The sequence below is a fragment of the Drosophila kikkawai genome, chromosome 3L (genome assembly GCF_030179895.1).
Source record: "Drosophila kikkawai strain 14028-0561.14 chromosome 3L, DkikHiC1v2, whole genome shotgun sequence".
NCBI classification, from domain to species: Eukaryota; Metazoa; Arthropoda; class Insecta; order Diptera; family Drosophilidae; genus Drosophila; species Drosophila kikkawai.
This window is the reverse complement of record NC_091730.1, coordinates 2,186,145-2,205,772: the sequence shown is the minus strand read 5'-3', so window position 1 is coordinate 2,205,772 and position 19,628 is coordinate 2,186,145. Positions and strand designations below refer to the sequence as shown.

The following is a 19,628-nucleotide window of genomic DNA, read 5'->3' as shown; positions in this document are numbered from 1 at the left end:
TTTTAATTGAAATTTTTTAGGAATAACACGGATTCTTACCTGTTTTAATTAATCTAAAAATTCGACAATTACCTAATATTAAATGCTAATGATTATTTAGAAAAAAACAAATATATTTTTAGAAATTTAATGCTTATTTTTTATTTATATACAATTATTTCTATTTTTTAGAAACATTTTTTCCCCCAATTTATATACATTTTCATTCCATTTCTTGTTGATTTCCCCAATTTATATACATTTCATTTCATTCCATTTCTTGTTATTTTTCCCCAATTTATATACATTTTCTCTTCCATTTCTTGTTACTTTTTATAAAAATTGTCCCCCAATTTCTATAAATTTCCTCTTCCAACTCTAACATTTTCCCATTTGCTAAATTAAACAACTAGTACCTTAAATCCTTTTCCATGTTGAGCCAGTGAATGATGGAAAATCTGTTTAAATTGCTGTGCCTGATGGGTAAGGTAAATCCCCATAGCTCCTCTGATTCCACCACCACCGAAACTATATATGCTCAATTACAAAACTGCAGCCGAGGGACGTAGTTCGATTATGCATGGAGTTGATGGCCGAACAGGACACCTCATTAATTTGCCGGGGCTGCTGCGGCAATAACAATAACAAGCATTTCGGCTATTTGGCTCATTGACTGCCTGATTTTATGGCCTGCTACTGCCACTGCATCTACTCTAACTGCGTCTCATGTCCAAAACCAACATCAACATTGACCCAGGAGCAGTTTGTCCTGGTCGTGATGCTGCAATTGACGTTGCTGCTGCGTTGCCAAATATGTTTTTGTGGCATTTTTGGCCAATTGGCAGACACAGAGTCGAGGCGAGCCGAGCCTCTCGTTCAGTGCCGTCGGCCAATTGAATGCACCAGACGCGAACGTGGCCCCGGCTGATTAAGCCATAATGTTTGGCCACACCCAACACGGCTACCAGCCGCCTCTCAGCCGGCATATCCTGGCCCCGTTTACTTGTTTGCCTAACCCAAATTGCATGCTATTGACCAGGATTCAACATATTTCAAGTGGACGACGAGGAGGTGAGTAGGAGAGGCAGTGCAATCCGGAGCTGTGACGGCTGCTCTGGCACTTGAAACTTTTCCAAATCACACTCTTTGCCAGCACAGTTCGATCAACTATAAGTGCCGCTGCGGAAAAGGACTCAAAAATGTGCAAAAAAAACAAGGGAAAATATAAAACAAAGCAGGCTAAGAAGAGAAAATGTTTAAAGAGGCAATAAACTAGGAGTTACCCTGATTTCAGAAGATTTTATTATATATTTTAGTTTGTAAAATTAAAGAGAAAATCTATAGGAAATAGACTCCCTGCCTTGGTGATTACCATCATTTCCTCATTTGGCACATCACTTATCAAGGCTTTCCTCGATCTCTACCCGTTCAGCATGCCCGTACATTTATTCTGGGGGTAAATCCCCAAGCCCATCTGGAGTCATACACACATGCTTGGCGTGCAACATTAATGCACTATGGCTGTTAATGCAGCAGAAGCAACAAAGGCAAAGGGGGATTGGGTGCCAAGGGGGGCGTGGCAAACAAAAGCCAGTAAAAGCAACAGTAGAACATTTCAGTATAAAGCTGAAATCCCCGCATACACGCCTTCTCTTCTCCAGGATATTCGCAATCGCATTCATTTTTGCTGTTACGCCATTGTTGCAGCTGCTGCCTTTGCTGCTGCTTATTGTTGTAGCACCCATGTCCATACACTGGGAATAATGGGGGGTTGAAATATAGAAAATATTTGTATATATACCTAGAAGTTGTTATGATACTTTAAAGAATATTTTGTATACAAGAAAGGTTTAAATACTTTATTAAAATTTAAAGATAAGCTCACATTTATAACTTATTTCTTGAAAGAATCATTTCATAAACCTTTACTTTTTATTTTTTTAAATATCATTTTAAATTTAAATCTCTAAATTAAAATTCCAATAAATCTGTACCTATTTTTACAAAATATTTAAAATATAACAAGAAAGAAAGCTAACTTTGGCCAGCCAAAGTTTGTATACCCTTTGCAGGTAACAATTAAAATATATCATAACTAAGCCAAAAATGCATTAATTTCGATTCGGAAAGCAGTTTTGTGTTAGTTTTTATTAATTTAAAAAGCTGCATACCAAATTTAAAATTTTAAGAAATCAAATTTTTTGGCCATTTTTGAGAATTTTAATGATGTAACCCCTTATCAAATTTCGCAAAAATGGCAAAAAAAATCGATTTCTTCCGGACATGTCTAGAAAGATTCGCATGTTAATGCTGATCAAGAATATATATGGTTTATGGGGTCGGAAATGATTCCTTCACTTAGAAAAATATTATTTTGTATTATAAAATCTGATTTTTTATATTAAAAAACTTCTTGATTTTTTTTTAAATTAAAAATATCATAACTCGGCCAAAAGAACATTAATTTTAAATCGGAAAACTGTTCTGTGCAAGATTTTCTACAGTTAATAAATCTGCATACTTCATTTAAAAATTTTGAAAATTCAATTTTTTATCAAAATCAAAAATTTTAATGATGTAACCCCTTATAAAATTTTGCAAAAATGGCCAAAAAATCAATTTCTTCCGGACATGTCTAGAAAGATTCCCCTGTTGATGCTGATCAAGAATATATATGGTTTATGGGGTCGAAAATGATTCCTTCACTTGGAAAAATATTATTTTTTATTATAAAATCGGATTTCCAATAAATCCAATAAATTGTTATACATTTTTAAATACTTAATTTTTATTTTCTACTTTCCACACCCCATTTTCCCTCAGTGCCTATGAAAACACATACTTATGCTGAATGCCGCCGCTGCCTTTGCCTTTGCCCGCTGGCCTGGCTTTTTGTTTAATTCGTTTTTCTATTGTTCACAGCCAAGAACTTTGGGTCCAATGGGGGGGCTTTGGCAACATTGTAAAATGCATGAATGTGTTTAGCCAACTCCACTATCTGCCCTGTCCTGCCCTGCCCTGCCCTGATTTTCTTGGCTCCCCTTTTCCCTCTCCCCAGACTGCAGAATTTTTGCATTTTCCAAGCATAAAAGTTGAAAGCGACATTATTGAATATGCGTTGTCGTTGTCGTTGTCACTGTCCCATTGTTTGGCCAACACACGTTATACGAAAATATATATACGCACAGATTTGCACATTCTATATATTCCGCCTCCCCACCCCCAAAGGGTAGGCGTGGCACATGAGTGCCAAAGCCAAAGCTTAGCGAATTCTTACGCCCATTGAAATTTATATGCCACTTTCACACACATTAAAGCCAAAATTGCCAAAAGCGAATCGAGTGTTTAAGGTCAGACGGCGAATGGTTACGGCTACAATTACACAGGGAGAAAAATGTATAAAAATTTGGGAATAATCAATGGAACATAAGAGATTTTTAGATAATTATTATAAAGAATTTTTAAGGAATTAAATGAGGATTAGAAAATGTTTAGAAAATATTTAAAGTGAAGGAACAAAGAAAATATGTATAAAAAATGTTAGTTGTATTTTAAATATATTTTTTAAATTATTAAAATATTGATTAGAAAATTTTTAGAAAATGTATAAAGTGAAAGAGCAAAGAAAATATGCATAAAAAATGTTAGTTGTACTTCTAATGTTAATTAGAAAATTAAAAAAAAATTATAAAATGAGAAAGCAAAGAAAATATGTCTACAAAATGTTTGTTGTATTTTAAATATTTTTTTTAAACTTATTAACTCACCTGAAATATAATTATTTGATTGTTATTTAAATGTATGAATTTTATTTTTAATTATTTTTATTTTTATATTTCATTTTTATCATTATTATTATTATTAGTAAATATTTCCATCTAAAATTCCTATTTTTCCAAGTACACAAGTAGATACTCCTCTACCCAAAACCCTCTGCTTATTTATGCTTTGTTTGTCGCTTTGGCTAATAAATTAGCAGCTTTACCTTTTGGCCCAACTGCAAACCAATAGCAATTTATCGCAGCCACAAAGAAAGGCACGTAGCGAAAGCGGGTCCTGGATATTCCCGGACGGATCGAAGGGGCTTTCGAAGGGGTTTCGGTTCCGCCAAATGTGCTCGCCTTATCGCCGGCTTAAGCGACACGCACAGGTGGGCCAGGTGGCTCAGGTGGGCAGGCAGGCAGCAGCAGAAGGAGTCTCCCTGGTCCTGCCAACGAGGAGACAGGCAATAGTTGTTACCGAGTTTAGCCTTTGACTAACGACGGGCGACAATAAAAATGGCCCTGGCAATTGGCACATTGCGGTTGCAAGTTAAAAGGATTTTCCCCAGTTTAAATGATGGCCAAAAACGAGTCTGGCTTTGAAGTCTGGTGGTGAGAGTTTTCCCCCAAAAAGGAAATTGCTTAAATGAAAGTCAAAGTAAAGGTAAAACATAGTTAAATCTTTCACAACAAATTGAACTATTTGTAGATTTTTTAATTAAATATTTTTCATCACAAATGTTTTAGTTATAAGTTTAAAGTTTCTTCCCCAAAAAATTAATAAAACTCACCAGCAAGTGCAACAAGCTGAGCAAAAATATATATTTCGATTGCGTGCCGCGTTTGGCCAAGTCCTGGAGATTCGGAAACGCTTGCCAGGATTTATCGTGCGTCCATTACAAGCGGAAATTAAGCGCGGCAGGTCGTCTTGCCGGACGAGAAGCTATGGTGGCGAGCGTGCGTGAAAGCGTTTTGCCGGCTGGCCATAAAGTAACGAGCGGACAACATTCCATCGGGCCAAAGCAGAGCTATTGTTTTCGGCAAGGATCTGGGAGTCCTTTTTCGCCTCTTTCGCCGTTTTTCGTATGCCAGTCACGTGGCACGCAACGACAACTTGGGATTTGTTAAGTGGCGCGTCGCTTTTGATGTGCGGAATGTTTAGCACGGATCCAAGCGGTCTTTGTTTTCGTACTTTTGATGATACCCTTTAGGGAGCATATAATATTTTTAATAATTTTAAAAGTTGAGTAATAAATCATACAAATATATTTTAAGAAATATTTTGGAGAGACTGTGTCAGAAATATTTATTGTAATTAAAGGAAAGATTTTAAACTAAATATATTTGTGTAAAAAGCTTAAAAATAGATTATAAAAATATTATTATAGATTAAAAAATATTTAATAAAATTAATATGATGGTCTTTTGTCGGAAATATTAATTGGAAAACTTTAAATTAAATATATTTTTAAATATATTTAATATTATTAACACAATATTGAAGGTAGCCTGCAGATTTTCATGGATTTTAATAAAATTTAATTTATTTCTGTAAAAGAAAATATTTATTTCATGAAATTAAGGTATCGCTCTTACCAATTTCTAGTTATTTGCTTAATATTGACTTGATAAATTAATTATAAAATTTATTGCAGTAGCTAAAACTTGATCGAATATTTTATATGTAAAAAAAAATTATTTATAATTTATTCAATATATACAATTATTAATTAATATTATTATTTAAGAATACTTTAAACAATTTTTGTAAAGCTTAAATTTCCTTCTAAAAACAAATATTTCTCCGCAAATAAATATATAGATTTCAGCGAAGATTTACTATGACATTTATCAATTTCCAGTGACTTCAGCTTGAAAATTAATAATAATAATATTTTTTATAATTACTAAAGTTGTAAAAACCTTTAACAAATAATTAAAATAATCTAATTATCTATTAATTTCCCTTCTAAAATATTTACAACCAAGAAAACAAAATATTTCTTACCAAAATAAATTAACTTCCCAAAAGCAAAGAGTACTATATAAGTCTAAAACCCCTCAACCCTCAACCTCTTCTAGCTCAAGTATTTTTTTTTCAAAAAGTCCATCACGTGTCCCGGACATTTTGCACATAACTTGTTTCAGCGTTTTTATTGCCAACTTCCGCTTCCGCTTTTGAATGCACTGCGAATGGCTTTTGTTTTTGCTCCACCTTGCGGTTAATGGTGCTTCGGCTGGCAAAAAAAAAGAAACAGAAACCAAAGGAAAACCAAAGGAATAGGAATAATAAAAAAAAATACCCAGAGACACTCCAGCAACTCCATCAGCCATGGCTGATTCGATTTTCCGATGTGTACCTTTGCTTTTAGTGATTGAAATCGCGCATTTTAAGTGAAAAAGCGCACACAGAAGTGCACTCAATCATTCGTCACGTGATTCAGTGGGAAAAGCCCTCAGCTCCTGTGCCTTTTCCGGGCATTTTCCTCCTTTCCTCCCTTCCCTTCTATGTGCTTGTGCAAATGTTTTTCCTTAGTTTGGACATTGTCGAGTGGAAGGTGTGCTGGTGTTTATATAAAAGATTACGCCACCAGATGAGAAATGGAGACACAATTGTGCCATGTTGTTATTTTTTGTTATTTTTTTTTGCGGGGAAAAGCTCTGCGATAATGCCACGTAAATGTTGTGAATGCGAAATCAATAGGGGAAAAACAGCTTTAAGCCGAATGGTAATTCAATAGAGGAAAAATCTTGAAACTTTTAACTTGAAAGAAAGAACCCCTCTTGGTTTGGGAAAAACTTTTCTAATTTTCGCATTATGAAAATTGGGTCGCAAAATAAAAATTCACACAGCTCTACCCAACTCGAAGTAGAATTAAGTGAAAAGCAATTTTTGAGCCTAGCCAAAGGCAGGGAGAATGGCCTGAAAAGAAGTCGAGAAAAACTTTTCCATTAAGAAAATTAACTGAGATTAAGTAAGGGGGGTTGAGAGGACAGAGAACTTTACCCAATTTGGGATGAATCAAAATTGCTGCAATTTCAGGGCATTTAAACATTTGTCACAAACACGCACACGCACGCATGCAGACGCACACAAGCCAAGGCCGGAAGTGAGCCCCAAAACGGAAGCAGGCCACAAACACATGAAATTGGTTAAGGGAAGACAGCGGGGGAAAAGGACTTTATTTGCCGTCTGCCTTTGCTTTTGGTTGTTGTCGCCGCCGCCGTCGATACTAATCTAATTTTATTGATATTGACACAATTTCTGCAGATTTCCGCATAAACATAAAAACAGAGCCCGAGCCTCGGAAGGTTCGTTCAGCTCAAGTAGCACAAGGCGCACGCAAACAAATGGCATCTAATAAAAATTGAACAAAAAGCCAACAAAAGTTCGGTTCGATGAGACTGCGGATGAAAGTCAAACAATGCTCAAGCCCAGTGCTTTCATTTCCGGTGGCAAATCGGGAATCCATGGAGGACAAACAGGAAAAAATGGCAGATTAGACGATACAGTAGATAAAAGTTTGTGAAACTATAAATAGAATTTGAAAGGAACTTTTTTAAATTTTTACTTAAAATTGCTTTAAATTTAAAAATATAAAGTTTGTAAAAATGGTTAAAATAAATATATATGTATATTAGATTTTAATTACTAAATATTTTTTATTTGATTTATCCTTTATATTTTATTTAATTTCTTTTTCTAGAAATTATTTGCTTTATTTTTTAACCTCTATACAATATTTATGTTTTAAATAATCTTAAACCGGTTTATGGTCTGATAAAGATAACCCTAAACTTGGGCCTTGCCCACTTAACAAAATAATCTCTTGAACTAAAAAAAAAAAATCCCAGATTTATAAGCTGATAATAAAAACAAACCAGATTTTTATAGATTTAGTAGTTATAGCCTTTCTATAAGATTAGGCAGCAAGTTCCGCAAATTTCCCGATCAATTTTTATGTGGCCCAATATCAAAAAGTCTACTGATTATAAACAATCATAAAATCAATTACAATGTGATAGTGCCTAAGAAATATTGGCTGGGATTTCGATTTTTGATTTATGAACTTCCTATAATAAAGAACAAATTTTCGTTGAAATCTTAAGTAGCTTTTGCAGGGTTTATGATTGATTATTAGAACATTTTGTGTAGTTCTAATACATTTATTTACATTTAAATTATTTTATTTATTTAAAGTTCTTTCAAAATATTTTTTTATAGCCTCTATAGAGGCTTATAAATTAATAAATACACACATAAATTATTGCTTCAAATTCATTTTATTTACAGAAAGAAAACAATTACAAATCAAACTTTAAACAGATTTCTTTAGGCAGAAATACCAGAGTTGCTCTGAATCCAATCCAAGTAGCTAGTAACCCGGGTGAAGGCAGCTGGGGCGCCAATCTCGCAGCCATCCTCAGCTCCAAAGGAAGTAATACCAATCAGAATTCCATCCAGGGCCAAAGGACCACCAGAATCACCCTGACAGGTGGAAATCGCATTGGTAGTATCAACACAGATAACCTTGCTGGTGACCACCAGGCTGCCGAAAGTCTTTTGGCAATCAGAGTTGGGAATAACGGTCAGATCGGCGTACTGCAGATGCTTGGTCACAGAAGTCTCCTGATCGGAGGTCATTCCCCAGCCAGAGGCCACGGCGGTCTGTCCCACGAAGGTGGAGTAGCTGCTGGCAATGGTGGGCAGTGCAATCTTGTTAACAGCAGCGGAGAAGGTAACAGCCGGAGTCTTGATCAGGGAGATGTCATTGCGAACAGTCAGGGAGATGTAGTTGGCATGCTGGATCCAGTTGGAGCTGGACACGGTGTGGGTAAACTGGGGACTGGTGCGAATGGTGGCTCCATAATAAATGGTCACATAGGAGGCCCTAAAAAGAGAATAATTTTACATTTTCAAATATTCTATTTTCAGATGAAAAGTAAGAAAAACTCACCCGCTGGTGCAGTGGGCAGCCGTCAGGACCCAGGAATTGTCAATGATGGAACCACCGCACCACCAGCTGCCCTTTGTGCCCAAGAAACTGAGTCCCACCTGGTAGGGGAACTGGTTAGCCACTGCATCCTTGCCATTGGTGATGCGACCCTCGATGGATGGAGCCACGATCCTGTTGCGAGGATGCACTGGGGCCATCTTGGGCAGGATGCCAGCGGAGGCGGAGGCAAGGGCCAAAAGCAAAACCACAAAGACCTTCATGTTGAACGTTGAGTGAATGAGTGAATGACTTGTCCTGGTAATTGGGGTTATTATATAGTCAAGATATATATAGTCAAAGCTTATCTCTTGTGACCTAATGGGCGAATCCCCCATCGATTAGATGGATTATAAATCATGATTTAAAATTAAACCAATTGACGCATTTTTTCGCACCTTTATATCAGGAGTTATATCTACCTTAGTCAGCTTTCTTAAAACTTTTTTATTTTATGTTTATATATCTAACTATACATATATCTAAGATAATATTTTAATGGTTTTTTGCCAGGCAAGAATATATCTTTTATTTACTTAAGAAATGACCTAAACCTAGGGGAATGTTTTTCTTTTACTTGGTTTACTTTATTGATAGATTATTTAAACAAAAAAACAAGAGAAAAGTGCAACTTTGAAAAGTTTAAGCTTGTGTATACTTTGCCATTTCATCAGGGAACCAAATTAAAAATCAATCATAACATAGTCAAAAATGTATTCATTTTTATTTAGAAAGCTTTTAATTAATATTAATATTAATTAAATCAGCTAAATGTTAAAATCTCAACTATGGTTAATCTCTAAACAAAAATATTAAAAATCATTTCGCACTTTATAACATTTTCTAACATACAACGTAATCTAAAAAGAAAGTCATTATATGAAACCGTGGCTTTATCAACTTATCAATTTCAGCGATAGGGATTTTCCCCACCCACAAAAGTTCCATCTAAACTAAAATTTACAACTAAACTTAATCAGTAGCCTCAAGAAGGAGATAAGACGTGCCGAAAACGGTATAAAATGCTACCTTAACCCTCAAGAAACATCATTCACTGAACGTTCATCGATCCAACATGAAGGTTTTCGTGGTTTTGGTTCTGGCTCTCGCCTCCGTTTCCGCTGGCATTCTGCCTCAGGTTGTGCCTGTGCCGCCCAAGGATAGGATCTCGAGGCCCTCGATTGATGGTCGCGTTACCAATGGCCAGAATGCAGTGGAGGATCAGTTCCCCTACCAGGTGGGACTCAGCTTCTCCAGCTCCCAGGGCAGCTGGTGGTGCGGTGGCTCCATCATCGACAACAACTGGGTTTTGACTGCTGCCCACTGCACCAGCGGGTGAGTTGTCCTTGCTTAAGGCTTGAGATTGATCTTGGTTAATGGGTGGGTATCCCTTTTCAGTGCCTCCTCGGTGACCATCTACTACGGCGCTACTGTCCGCACCAGCCCCAAGTTCACCCACACCGTGGCCAGCTCCAACTGGATTCAGCACGAAAACTACCTCTCCCTGACCCTTCGCAATGACATCTCCCTGCTCAAGACTCCGACTGTCACCTTCTCCTCCTCTGTGAACAAGATTTCCCTGCCCGTCATTGCCAGCAGCTACTCTACCTACACTGGTGAGACCGCCGTCGCATCTGGCTGGGGACTGACCTCTGATACCTCCACCTCGGTGGCCACGGACCTGCAGTTCGCTGATCTGACTGTCATCGAGAACTCCGTGTGCCAAGCAATCTACGGCAGCCTGGTGGTCACCAGCAAGGTCGTCTGCGTGGATGGATCCAACCGCACCTCGATCTGCAGCGGCGATTCTGGCGGCCCCCTGGCTCTGGACGGCACTCTGATTGGTGTCACCTCCTTTGGATCTGCGGATGGATGCGAGCTCGGTTACCCAGCTGGCTTCACCCGTGTCACCAGCTACTTGGACTGGATCAAGCTCAACTCTGGAGTTTCTGCCTAATGGGGGTTTAATACTAAGTCTTCTAAAAGATTTTATAAAAAAAAAAAATAAAGAACATTTTGAAAAATATATCTCTTCTTGATTTTATTTTTCCTTTTTTTAAGCTTAAGGTTATTAAACTTGGAAAAATTATAAATAAACAATAATTAATTAAATTGTTCGCGGACTCCACGCAGATGACGCCGCTGGTGACCGTAGCGCTGCCATACCTCTGCTGGCACACAGAGTTAGCAATGACCTTCATGTCGGCGTACTGCAGCTTGGAGGTCACACCGGAGGCGCTATCTGAGGTCAAGCCCCAGCCAGAGGCAATGGCAGTCTGTCCGGCGTACGTGGAGTAGCTGCTGGCAATGGCGGGCAGGGAAATCTTGTTGATGGCCGCCGAGAAGCTGACCGAGGGGGTCTTGATCAGGGAGATGTCGTTGTTAAGGGTCTTGGAGTCATAGTTGGCATGCTGCTGGAAGTTAGAGCTGCTCACAGTGTGGCTGAGCTTGGGGCTGGTGCGAGTAATGGATCCATAGTACATAGTTACGGAGAAGGCTCTGGAGAAAGGGAAAAGTACTTAGAAGATGAGTTGAAGTAGGTTTAAGGGATACTTACCCGCTGGTGCAGTGGGCAGCAGTCAGCACATAGGTGTTGGAGTTGATTGAGCCACCGCACCACCAGCTGCCCTTTGTGCCCAAGAAGCTGAGTCCCACCTGGTAGGGGAACTGATCCTCTGCCGCGTTCTTGCCGTTGGTTATACGTCCGTGGATAGAGGGCACACCCTGGATATCCTTGGGATGGACAGGAGTATCCTGAGGCGGGACCCCAGGAAACTGAGGCAAGAGCCAGAGTCAGAACCACGAAAACCTTCATGTTGATGGATTTAGAGTTTAAAGAATGATAATCGTCGGTTGATGGGGGTTGTTTTATTCTATTGTTTTATCAATATAAATTCTTGGGTAAGTCCCCAATGGATTTGATTTATTATTAATCAAGGCTAAAATCATAATAAAAGGTGAGATTATCTTTGGTAAGGTTCCCAGAATTTTTGGAGGGGTTAAAAACCATATATTCTTGGACTTTGCTTGTAGTTCTTATGAAATAATTACTGTAAAAGTCGTAATAATATATTTATATTGTTTTAAATAATTTAATACCTACATAGATTTCTCTTCATTTAGTTTATTGAGAAGACCATTTATATTTAAACAGTTACTATCTTCCTGTAGATAATAAGAACTTGATGTAAATAATTTTAAATTTTACTAAAATATAAAAGCACTTCATTGGGTTACGATAATACCTTAAATTTATAGTTATAATTAATAAACGTTGTAAATAATCAAATGTAATTAAAAGATATTTTTTACAGATAACTAAAACTTGTAAACTAAATAGATTAAATTATTATAAAATAATACGCGTGTTATTGCATAAGTAACTCAGTTATCAGCCCATCATAAGTTCACCATTCATGCAAGTGGATTTTCCCCCAGAAATTTCTTCCACGAAATAAAATCAATCGCCATACTTGGAGTGGGACTTGCCCAGCGGCGATCTGGCCGATAAGACCCTTCTGGGCCGGGTATAAAATGAGCCAAGTTATGGCCAACAATCATTCACTCTTCGATTCAACGATTCACCGTCAACATGAAGGTATTCGCTGTCCTGATCCTGGCCATTGCCTCGGCCTCCGCTGGAATCCTGCCTCAGGTGCAGCCCGTGCACCCCAAGGATAGGGTGGTGGCTCCTTCCATTGAGGGACGCATCACCAACGGCAGGAATGCCGCAGAGAACCAGTTTCCCTACCAGGTGGGACTCAGCTTCTCCAGCTCCGATGGCGGCTGGTGGTGCGGTGGTTCCATCATTGCCAACAACTGGGTTTTGACTGCTGCTCACTGCACTAGCGGGTGAGTTGTACCAGCCTTTGGCTAAAACTATGATCTTGATTAATAAATATCTTCGTTTTCAGAGCCTCCTCGGCCACCATTTACTACGGAGCCACTGTCCGCACCAGCCCCAAGTTCACCCACACCGTGGCCAGCAAGGACTTTGTCCAGCATGCCAACTACCTCTCCCTGACGGTTCGCAATGACATCTCCCTGATCAAGACTCCGGCTGTTACCTTCTCCGCTGCTGTTAACAAGATTGCTCTGCCCGCCATTGCCAGCAGCTACTCCACTTATGTGGGACAGACCGCCGTCGCCTCTGGCTGGGGTCTGACCTCTGACACTGCCACTGCCGTGGCCAAGGATCTGCAGTACACCGACCTCACCGTCATCTCCAATGCCGAGTGCCTCAAGTCCTTCAGCAGCCTGATTGTCACCAGCCGCGTCATCTGTGTGGCCACTCCCAACTCGGTCTCCACCTGCCAGGGTGATTCCGGTGGCCCCTTGGCTCTGGATGGAACTCTTATTGGTATTACTTCCTTCGGATCTCCCGATGGCTGTGAGGTTGGAGCCCCGGCTGCCTTCACCCGAGTGACCAGCTACCTGGACTGGATCAAGACCAACTCTGGAGTTTCCGCTTAGATGGGAATGTAATTATTTTTGGTTAAATGTTTAAATAAAGAAATGGATGGACAAAAGAAAATACAGCTTAAAATTCAATAAATATAATCTGAAAACAAAACAACATTTAATTTAAAATAAATAAATAGTTTACAATGCTAAAAACCACCCGATAACGTATCTAAATATATCAAAGTATTAAGTATTATTATTAAGGCTAGACACACCCTGATTATGACCAACAAATAATTGAAATAATTGATAAACAAATGCTAAGTAAGTGCGCTTTAAAGTCTTATTAGATTAGTTAAATATATGTATACATAGGTCCCTAAAAAAGAAACATTATCAATTGATAAAAACCTAACCAGAAGCATTATCACAAGAGCTCTGGCCAAATAGTACATAGCATTCTGTCCAGATAAGAACCCCTATAAAAGGGTAGCTCTTGGCAGGTGAAAATATCAGTTGCACCATCAACATGAAGGTATTCGTCGTCCTCGTTCTGGCCCTCGCCACCGCCTCTGCCGGGCTCCTGCCCCAGACCGCTCCCCTGCATCCCAAGGACAGGAAGGTCGCATCCATCGAGGGTCGCATCACCAATGGCAAGGATGCCGTGGCTAACCAGTTCCCCTACCAGGTGGGACTAAGCTTCTCCAGCTCCAAAGGCAGCTGGTGGTGCGGTGGTTCCATCATCGACACCAACTGGGTGGTGACTGCTGCTCACTGCACCAGCGGGTAAGTTATCCTAGTTTCTGGCTTAACAAGGATCTCTATTAATACGGGGACTGTCCTTTTTACAGTGGCGACTCTGTGACCATCTACTACGGAGCCACCGTTCGCACTAGCCCCAAGTTCACCCAGACCGTGGCCAGCTCCGACTGGATTCAGCACGAAAGCTACCTCTCCGTGACTATCCGCAACGACATCTCCCTGCTCAAGACCCCAACGATTTCCTTCTCCGCCGCCGTTGGCAAAATTGGCCTGCCCGCCATCGCCAGCAGCTACTCCACCTATGTGGGATTGACCGGCGTTGCCTCTGGCTGGGGACTGACCTCCGATAAGGACACCTCCGTGGCCTCGAAGCTGCAGTACGTCGACCTCCCTATCATCCCTAACTCCGACTGTTCGCCCGTCTACGGCACTGTGATCGTCACCAGCAAAGTTCTTTGCGTGGGAACTTCTGGTGCCAAGTCGACCTGCCAGGGTGACTCCGGCGGCCCATTGGCTGTGGATAACCTTCTTGTCGGCATCACCTCCTTCGGATCTTCTGCTGGCTGTGAGGCCGGCTACCCGGCTGCCTTCACCCGTGTGACCAGCTACTTGGACTGGATCAAGACCAACTCTGGAGTTTCCTATTAAGGAGATTTGCGAGGAAAATGTAACGATTTACAATATGCAATAAAAAATGATTCTCTGAATTGATAAATTAGTTGTTTTATTTATTTATTATTATATTATTTAATATTAATATTTAATAAATTAAATATTATATTATTAATGGAATTTTAAAAGAGTATAAATATTTTTATATATTTTTTTAGACTCTGTTTAGCTTTCATAGCTTCAGAAACAAAATATTTTCTCTGAAAAACAGAATAAATAGCTTGTATAAAATACTAAATATTTAAAAGATATTTATATTATATATTTTAAATATTATTTTATTAAAGATTATTACAGAGTTTAAAAAATATTCTTTAGAAACTGGGTTCAATAGCTCTTGAACTTAAATTTTGTATTCCCCATAGGAAATCTTTTTTTATTTTCATAAATTAAATAATTAAAAACAATTTATAAATAATTTACATTTACATACACTTTAATACCCCCTTGAATTTATTTATTTACATATTTATTATTTATTTTCTATCAATAGTTCTTTAGCTTAGTTAAACCCATATTTCCTTTACCCCCCTTCACTCGGAATATTAGTATTTACTCTCCTATTACCTCAACAAATACTCGATGCTCCAAGTAAATAAATAAATTCCAATTTACAACTCATTTAAGGTCATTATAAAAACACAAAGGCCATAACCATATATGGGCCATTGATTGCAGCGCCAGAAGGCCTAGCATTTATGGTGAAATCCAAGCAAAGGCCTGCAGTAAATTAAACAAATAATAAACTAAGCGTTGATAAAACGCCAGTCAATAAATATTAAGACCCCGACCCAGACATTGCTGACAGCCGAGTCAGAGAGTTGGTTTGGGTTGGCGGAGGAATCATGCAATTGAAATATACGCCGAAAGCAATTAAGCCAACTGCAGTGGCAGTCGCAGGGAGTCGAAGACCAAGGCCTAAGCGATATAATCGCCGAAACGTGCGGCAATTACACGGCAGCTTCAGGAATTGAATGCCAAACATCTGCTCTTTCTTGACTGTAATTTGCACTGGGCCAAGCCATCGGAGCAAATTCAATTAACAGACGGGAGACGGAGCTGGAGTTGGAGACTGAGTCGGACACGTGCCATGAAAAAGACGCTGACGCAATGTGGATGCCACACTCGGTTGTTGGCTATAAAAACCACATTCAGTCCTCCACATGAAGGGCCCACCCAGACGGAACTCAATATTGATCATTACAGGCAACAAAGAACGTCGGTACGCGGATTAACAAGTATTTCATAGAATTTCTGTTTTATTTTTTGATTAAAAAGTTTGTAATAAATATATTAAAAAAGGGTAACTATGAAAAATAAGCATTGTTTTTTTTTTAAACGTTTTTTGATAACTTGGTTTACATTTATCGATTTTAGATACGTTTTTCTTTAATTTAAAAGTATTTATTTAAGCCTTTTAGATCAAAAAAAATAATCTAAAAATTATTTAAATTGTTATTGGAAAAATAAAAAAATAATATTTGTATTAGGGAAGGCAAATATAGCGATATATCGTTAGTGTATCGATATTTAAATGTGCAATAAGTCAAAATTCGGTTTGAGATATAAGACTTTAAATAGAGATAATTGGAAATAAATATAAAGAAATTCTAAAAATATAATTTTAAATATTTTTTAAATATAATTAGTAAAAAATACAAATAAATTAAATAAATACTTGAGCTTTATAGATAATATCGATATTTTATCGATACTTTAGATATAGGTCAATATAAACTTTAAACCCGATATTTTTGTTGATATACTATCATATCGAACATTTCCAATACATATTTATTTTGTTTTCTTATTTAATATTAATATAATTTGAATCAAGATGTCTACTTCATTATCACTAAGATATACATATCACTATTAAATATAGATTAAATACATTTAAAACCTGCTGATATCTCTTATAACAGTCTCACTTTCGAAAGACAAAAGTCATTCCCTCAATTAAAAATCTACCGCAAGCAATAAAGTTCTAAAAATAAACCAAAATATTTTCCATTTCTTCTACAGATAAGATGTCGCCCTACTCAGCACTTTCTGTCCTCTTCCTAGTACTACTCCCCCTTAAAGCTACATCAACTGAAGACTGGCACTATACTCACCAAGAAGATCCTACTGATCCTGATGAATCCATCATGGAGCGTCGCTGGCAGCTGGGCTACGAGCACTGGCGACTTCGCTGTGAAAAGTTCGAGGCGACGGAAGAGAACCAGACTTCACCCATAGCCACTCGAATAGCTGGCGGGGAACTGGCCACGCGCGGCATGTTTCCGCATCAAGTGGCTCTGGTGATTCAGCAGAGTGCCGGAGCACTCATCCAGTGCGGTGGTTCCCTCATCACAAAGCAGTTTGTCCTAACGGCAGCTCACTGTTTGGTAGATGCCATCGGGGCGAAGATTTACTCGGGTGCCACTAGATTCGCAGATGTCAAGGATGCTGAAGAGGAGTTCCTAGTCAGCCATAAGGACTTTATAATCTATCCTGGTTACCTGGGCTTTGGTGGCTACAATGATCTGGCCTTGATACGGCTGCCTAGGAAGGCACTAATCTCTGATAGTGTGCAGCCCATAGAGCTGGCTGGGGAGTTTATGAATCAGAAATTTCTAGAGGGTCAGCCAGTGACACTTACAGGTTGGGGCAGTCTAGGAGACTTAAAAGAAGATACTCCGCGAGAGGATACCCCTCTTCTTTACTTCCTCGATGTGGAGGTGCTTGATCAGGAGCGCTGTGTGTGCCATTTCTTGCCCGGATTGGTAAGCCAGCGACGACACCTCTGCACTGATGGCAAGTTTAACCGTGGCGCCTGCAATGGCGACTCTGGTGGGCCACTGGTCCTCCACTGGCACAATGTCAGCTACCTAATTGGGGTCACCTCGTTCGGTAGTGCCGGCGGCTGTGAGCTGGGGGCGCCCACTGTCTACGCCAGGATAACCGCATATTTGCCATGGATCCGACAGCAAACCAACAACGACCAACTAAATGCAATTAACGCCTAATTGCAGCCCATTAATTGCTAAACAATATAGTCGGAGGCTGACAATAAAACCAATTTCAGCAAAGGAAACCGAGACGAGAAGGAGGAGGTAGGGACCCTACCGTAGAGAAGGTGAAAATGGTCCATTTTATGGGGGGTTGTTTTCCCTGCTGGAATGGAAATTGTTGTCGATAAATAACAATAAACATTTACGCCAAGCCAATTTGGGGAAAAGCTCAATAAAAGGGCAAAGAGGGTTCAGAGAATTTCTAGCGAAAATTGCTGATAAATTCGCTGGCGAAATTGAAATGTTCTTCGAGTTGATTGTCCGTCAATGTGGTGTTGATTTTACTCTCTCTCTCTCTCTCTCTACCTTCCTACCGCCCACTCCCACCCTAATCGTCTTTAATTGGCCTTTTGAATTGGCCATTAACCGCAGCGATGTGGTCATTCAGCCAGTCCAGTCCAACGCGTCATCAAATCACGCGGCAATCGCTTTGATAAAGAAACCAAAGCGTACCTGTACCTTGTTTGTTTGTTTATTATCGTAAATTTTGATTTAAAAGAGAGCCTGTCAATGCTTAAATTTTTTATAATAAATATTATATTTAACAGTTGAGTGATTAAGCTTTTATTGTGAAAAGTTTAACTATACAGGCTTCTTATGCCTTGACCTTTACAGGTAAACAAACTAGCGGAACTATGGGCTTATGAGACACTCTTTCTTGATAAGATAGTACTACAAGAGCGGCACACCCTTGCCCATATTACATAGATATATATTTATAAAGAACTAATCAAATTAATTAGCAACCTCATGCTGCAAACCCAGTGGGCAGATTAGATCCCTATCGGTATTTTTACCCCAATACCCTTGAGCCATTTTTGGGAAAGTTATTTTGGCGGCCGGGTGGCTGAAGTTCACGCATATCTTCCGCTGCGAATCTTCAAAGATAACGACACACTTAAAACTGACGACTTTTGGCCATATCTAATCACTAAAAGAAGGCTCTATTTGTGAAATGCAACCTAATCTGCGATTTCCAGCTGGTATAAAAGACCGTCGTGGGGTCAGTGTCAAAACAGTTGAGTTTCTTTAACTGAACACGCAACAATACCCCCGAAGAAGATGAAGTTCCTGATCATCCTTGCCCTGGCCGTGGCCGCCTCTGCCTTCCCCGAAGCGCAGCTGCAGCACCGCAACCGTGAGATGCCCGTCGTCGGCGACATTGAGGGTCGCATCACCAACGGCAAGACCGCCTCCGTGGGTCAGTTCCCCTACCAGGTGGGACTTTCCCTCAAGCTGAGCGCTCTGTCCAGCGCCTGGTGCGGTGGCTCTCTGATCGGCAACCAGTGGGTCCTGACCGCTGCTCACTGTACCGATGGGTGAGTGTCCTTGCAAATCCTTTTTCCTCTACCCGTAAGTTATTTTATTTTTCAACCCTCTACAGTGTCCAGTCCGTGACTGTCTACCTGGGCGCCACCGTGCGTACCTCCCCCGAGGTTAGCCACACCGTCTCCAGCAGCAGCATCATCATCCACTCTGGCTGGAACAGCGCCAACCTGCGCAACGACATCTCTCTGATCAAGATCCCCAGTACCACCTACACCACCAAGATCAAGGCCGTCGCCCTGCCCGCCATTGCCAGCTCGTACAGCACCTATGCTGGTGAGACTGTTATCGCCTCCGGATGGGGTCGCCAGTCTGACTCCTCCAGCGGTGTGGCCACCAACCTTGCTTACGCCGAAATGACCGTCATTGCCAACTCTGTGTGCGCCGCCACCTACGGAACCTCGATCGTTGTGTCCTCCAACATTTGCGTCAGCACCACCGGCGGTATCTCCACCTGCAACGGTGACTCCGGCGGCCCACTGGTCACCAAGTCGACTATCCAGGTCGGTCTGACCTCCTTCGGAGCTGCTGCTGGTTGCGAGAAGGGCTACCCCGCTGCCTTCACCCGTGTGACCAGCTACCTGGATTGGATCAAGACCAAGACTGGCATCTCCTACTAAGGAGGAGTCAGGGACTTCACTTTATGAGCAAAAATAAAAAAGAATTCTAACGAA

The 19,628-nt window shown here is 40.0% G+C and overlaps 6 protein-coding genes and 1 pseudogene across 7 annotated transcripts; 5 read left to right on the top strand and 2 right to left on the bottom strand.

Annotated features, from left to right (window-relative positions):
- Positions 1-8,073: 8,073 nt before the first annotated feature.
- On the bottom strand, positions 8,074-8,958 carry LOC138927854 (serine protease 1-like). Its single transcript, XM_070284994.1, has 2 exons — positions 8,699-8,958; positions 8,074-8,632 (listed from the first exon to the last, which is right to left on the bottom strand). Exons 1-2 carry the CDS (start codon positions 8,956-8,958, stop codon positions 8,074-8,076), a joined length of 819 nt encoding a protein of 272 aa, XP_070141095.1.
- An 836-nt stretch (positions 8,959-9,794) lies between these two features.
- LOC138928328 (serine protease 1-like) lies at positions 9,795-10,760 on the top strand. Its single transcript, XM_070285298.1, has 2 exons — positions 9,795-10,069; positions 10,133-10,760. Exons 1-2 carry the CDS (start codon positions 9,810-9,812, stop codon positions 10,689-10,691), a joined length of 819 nt encoding a protein of 272 aa, XP_070141399.1. The 5' UTR covers positions 9,795-9,809; the 3' UTR covers positions 10,692-10,760.
- Positions 10,761-10,790: 30 nt separating this feature from the next.
- Positions 10,791-11,549, bottom strand: LOC108071566 (serine protease 1-like; annotated as a pseudogene).
- A 742-nt stretch (positions 11,550-12,291) lies between these two features.
- Positions 12,292-13,268, top strand: LOC108071623 (serine protease 1-like). Its single transcript, XM_017162405.3, has 2 exons — positions 12,292-12,586; positions 12,649-13,268. The coding sequence occupies exons 1-2, from the start codon at positions 12,327-12,329 to the stop codon at positions 13,205-13,207; spliced, it is 819 nt and encodes a 272-aa protein (XP_017017894.1). The 5' UTR covers positions 12,292-12,326; the 3' UTR covers positions 13,208-13,268.
- A 385-nt stretch (positions 13,269-13,653) lies between these two features.
- LOC121503133 (serine protease 1-like) lies at positions 13,654-14,615 on the top strand. The gene is made up of 2 exons (XM_041777280.2): positions 13,654-13,924; positions 13,990-14,615. Exons 1-2 carry the CDS (start codon positions 13,668-13,670, stop codon positions 14,546-14,548), a joined length of 816 nt encoding a protein of 271 aa, XP_041633214.1. The 5' UTR covers positions 13,654-13,667; the 3' UTR covers positions 14,549-14,615.
- A 777-nt stretch (positions 14,616-15,392) lies between these two features.
- LOC121503140 (brachyurin) lies at positions 15,393-17,679 on the top strand. Of its 2 annotated transcripts, none has more exons than XM_070285573.1 (2): positions 15,393-15,794; positions 16,598-17,679. In XM_070285573.1, the coding sequence occupies exon 2, from the start codon at positions 16,603-16,605 to the stop codon at positions 17,581-17,583; it is 981 nt and encodes a 326-aa protein (XP_070141674.1). In that variant the 5' UTR covers positions 15,393-15,794; positions 16,598-16,602; the 3' UTR covers positions 17,584-17,679. The 2 variants fall into 2 exon arrangements, with proteins under 2 accessions (XP_070141674.1, XP_041633237.1); XM_041777303.2 differs by having other exon boundaries at positions 15,393-15,875.
- A 963-nt stretch (positions 17,680-18,642) lies between these two features.
- Positions 18,643-19,628, top strand: LOC108071568 (serine protease 1). The gene is made up of 2 exons (XM_017162348.3): positions 18,643-18,947; positions 19,013-19,628. Exons 1-2 carry the CDS (start codon positions 18,691-18,693, stop codon positions 19,572-19,574), a joined length of 819 nt encoding a protein of 272 aa, XP_017017837.2. The 5' UTR covers positions 18,643-18,690; the 3' UTR covers positions 19,575-19,628.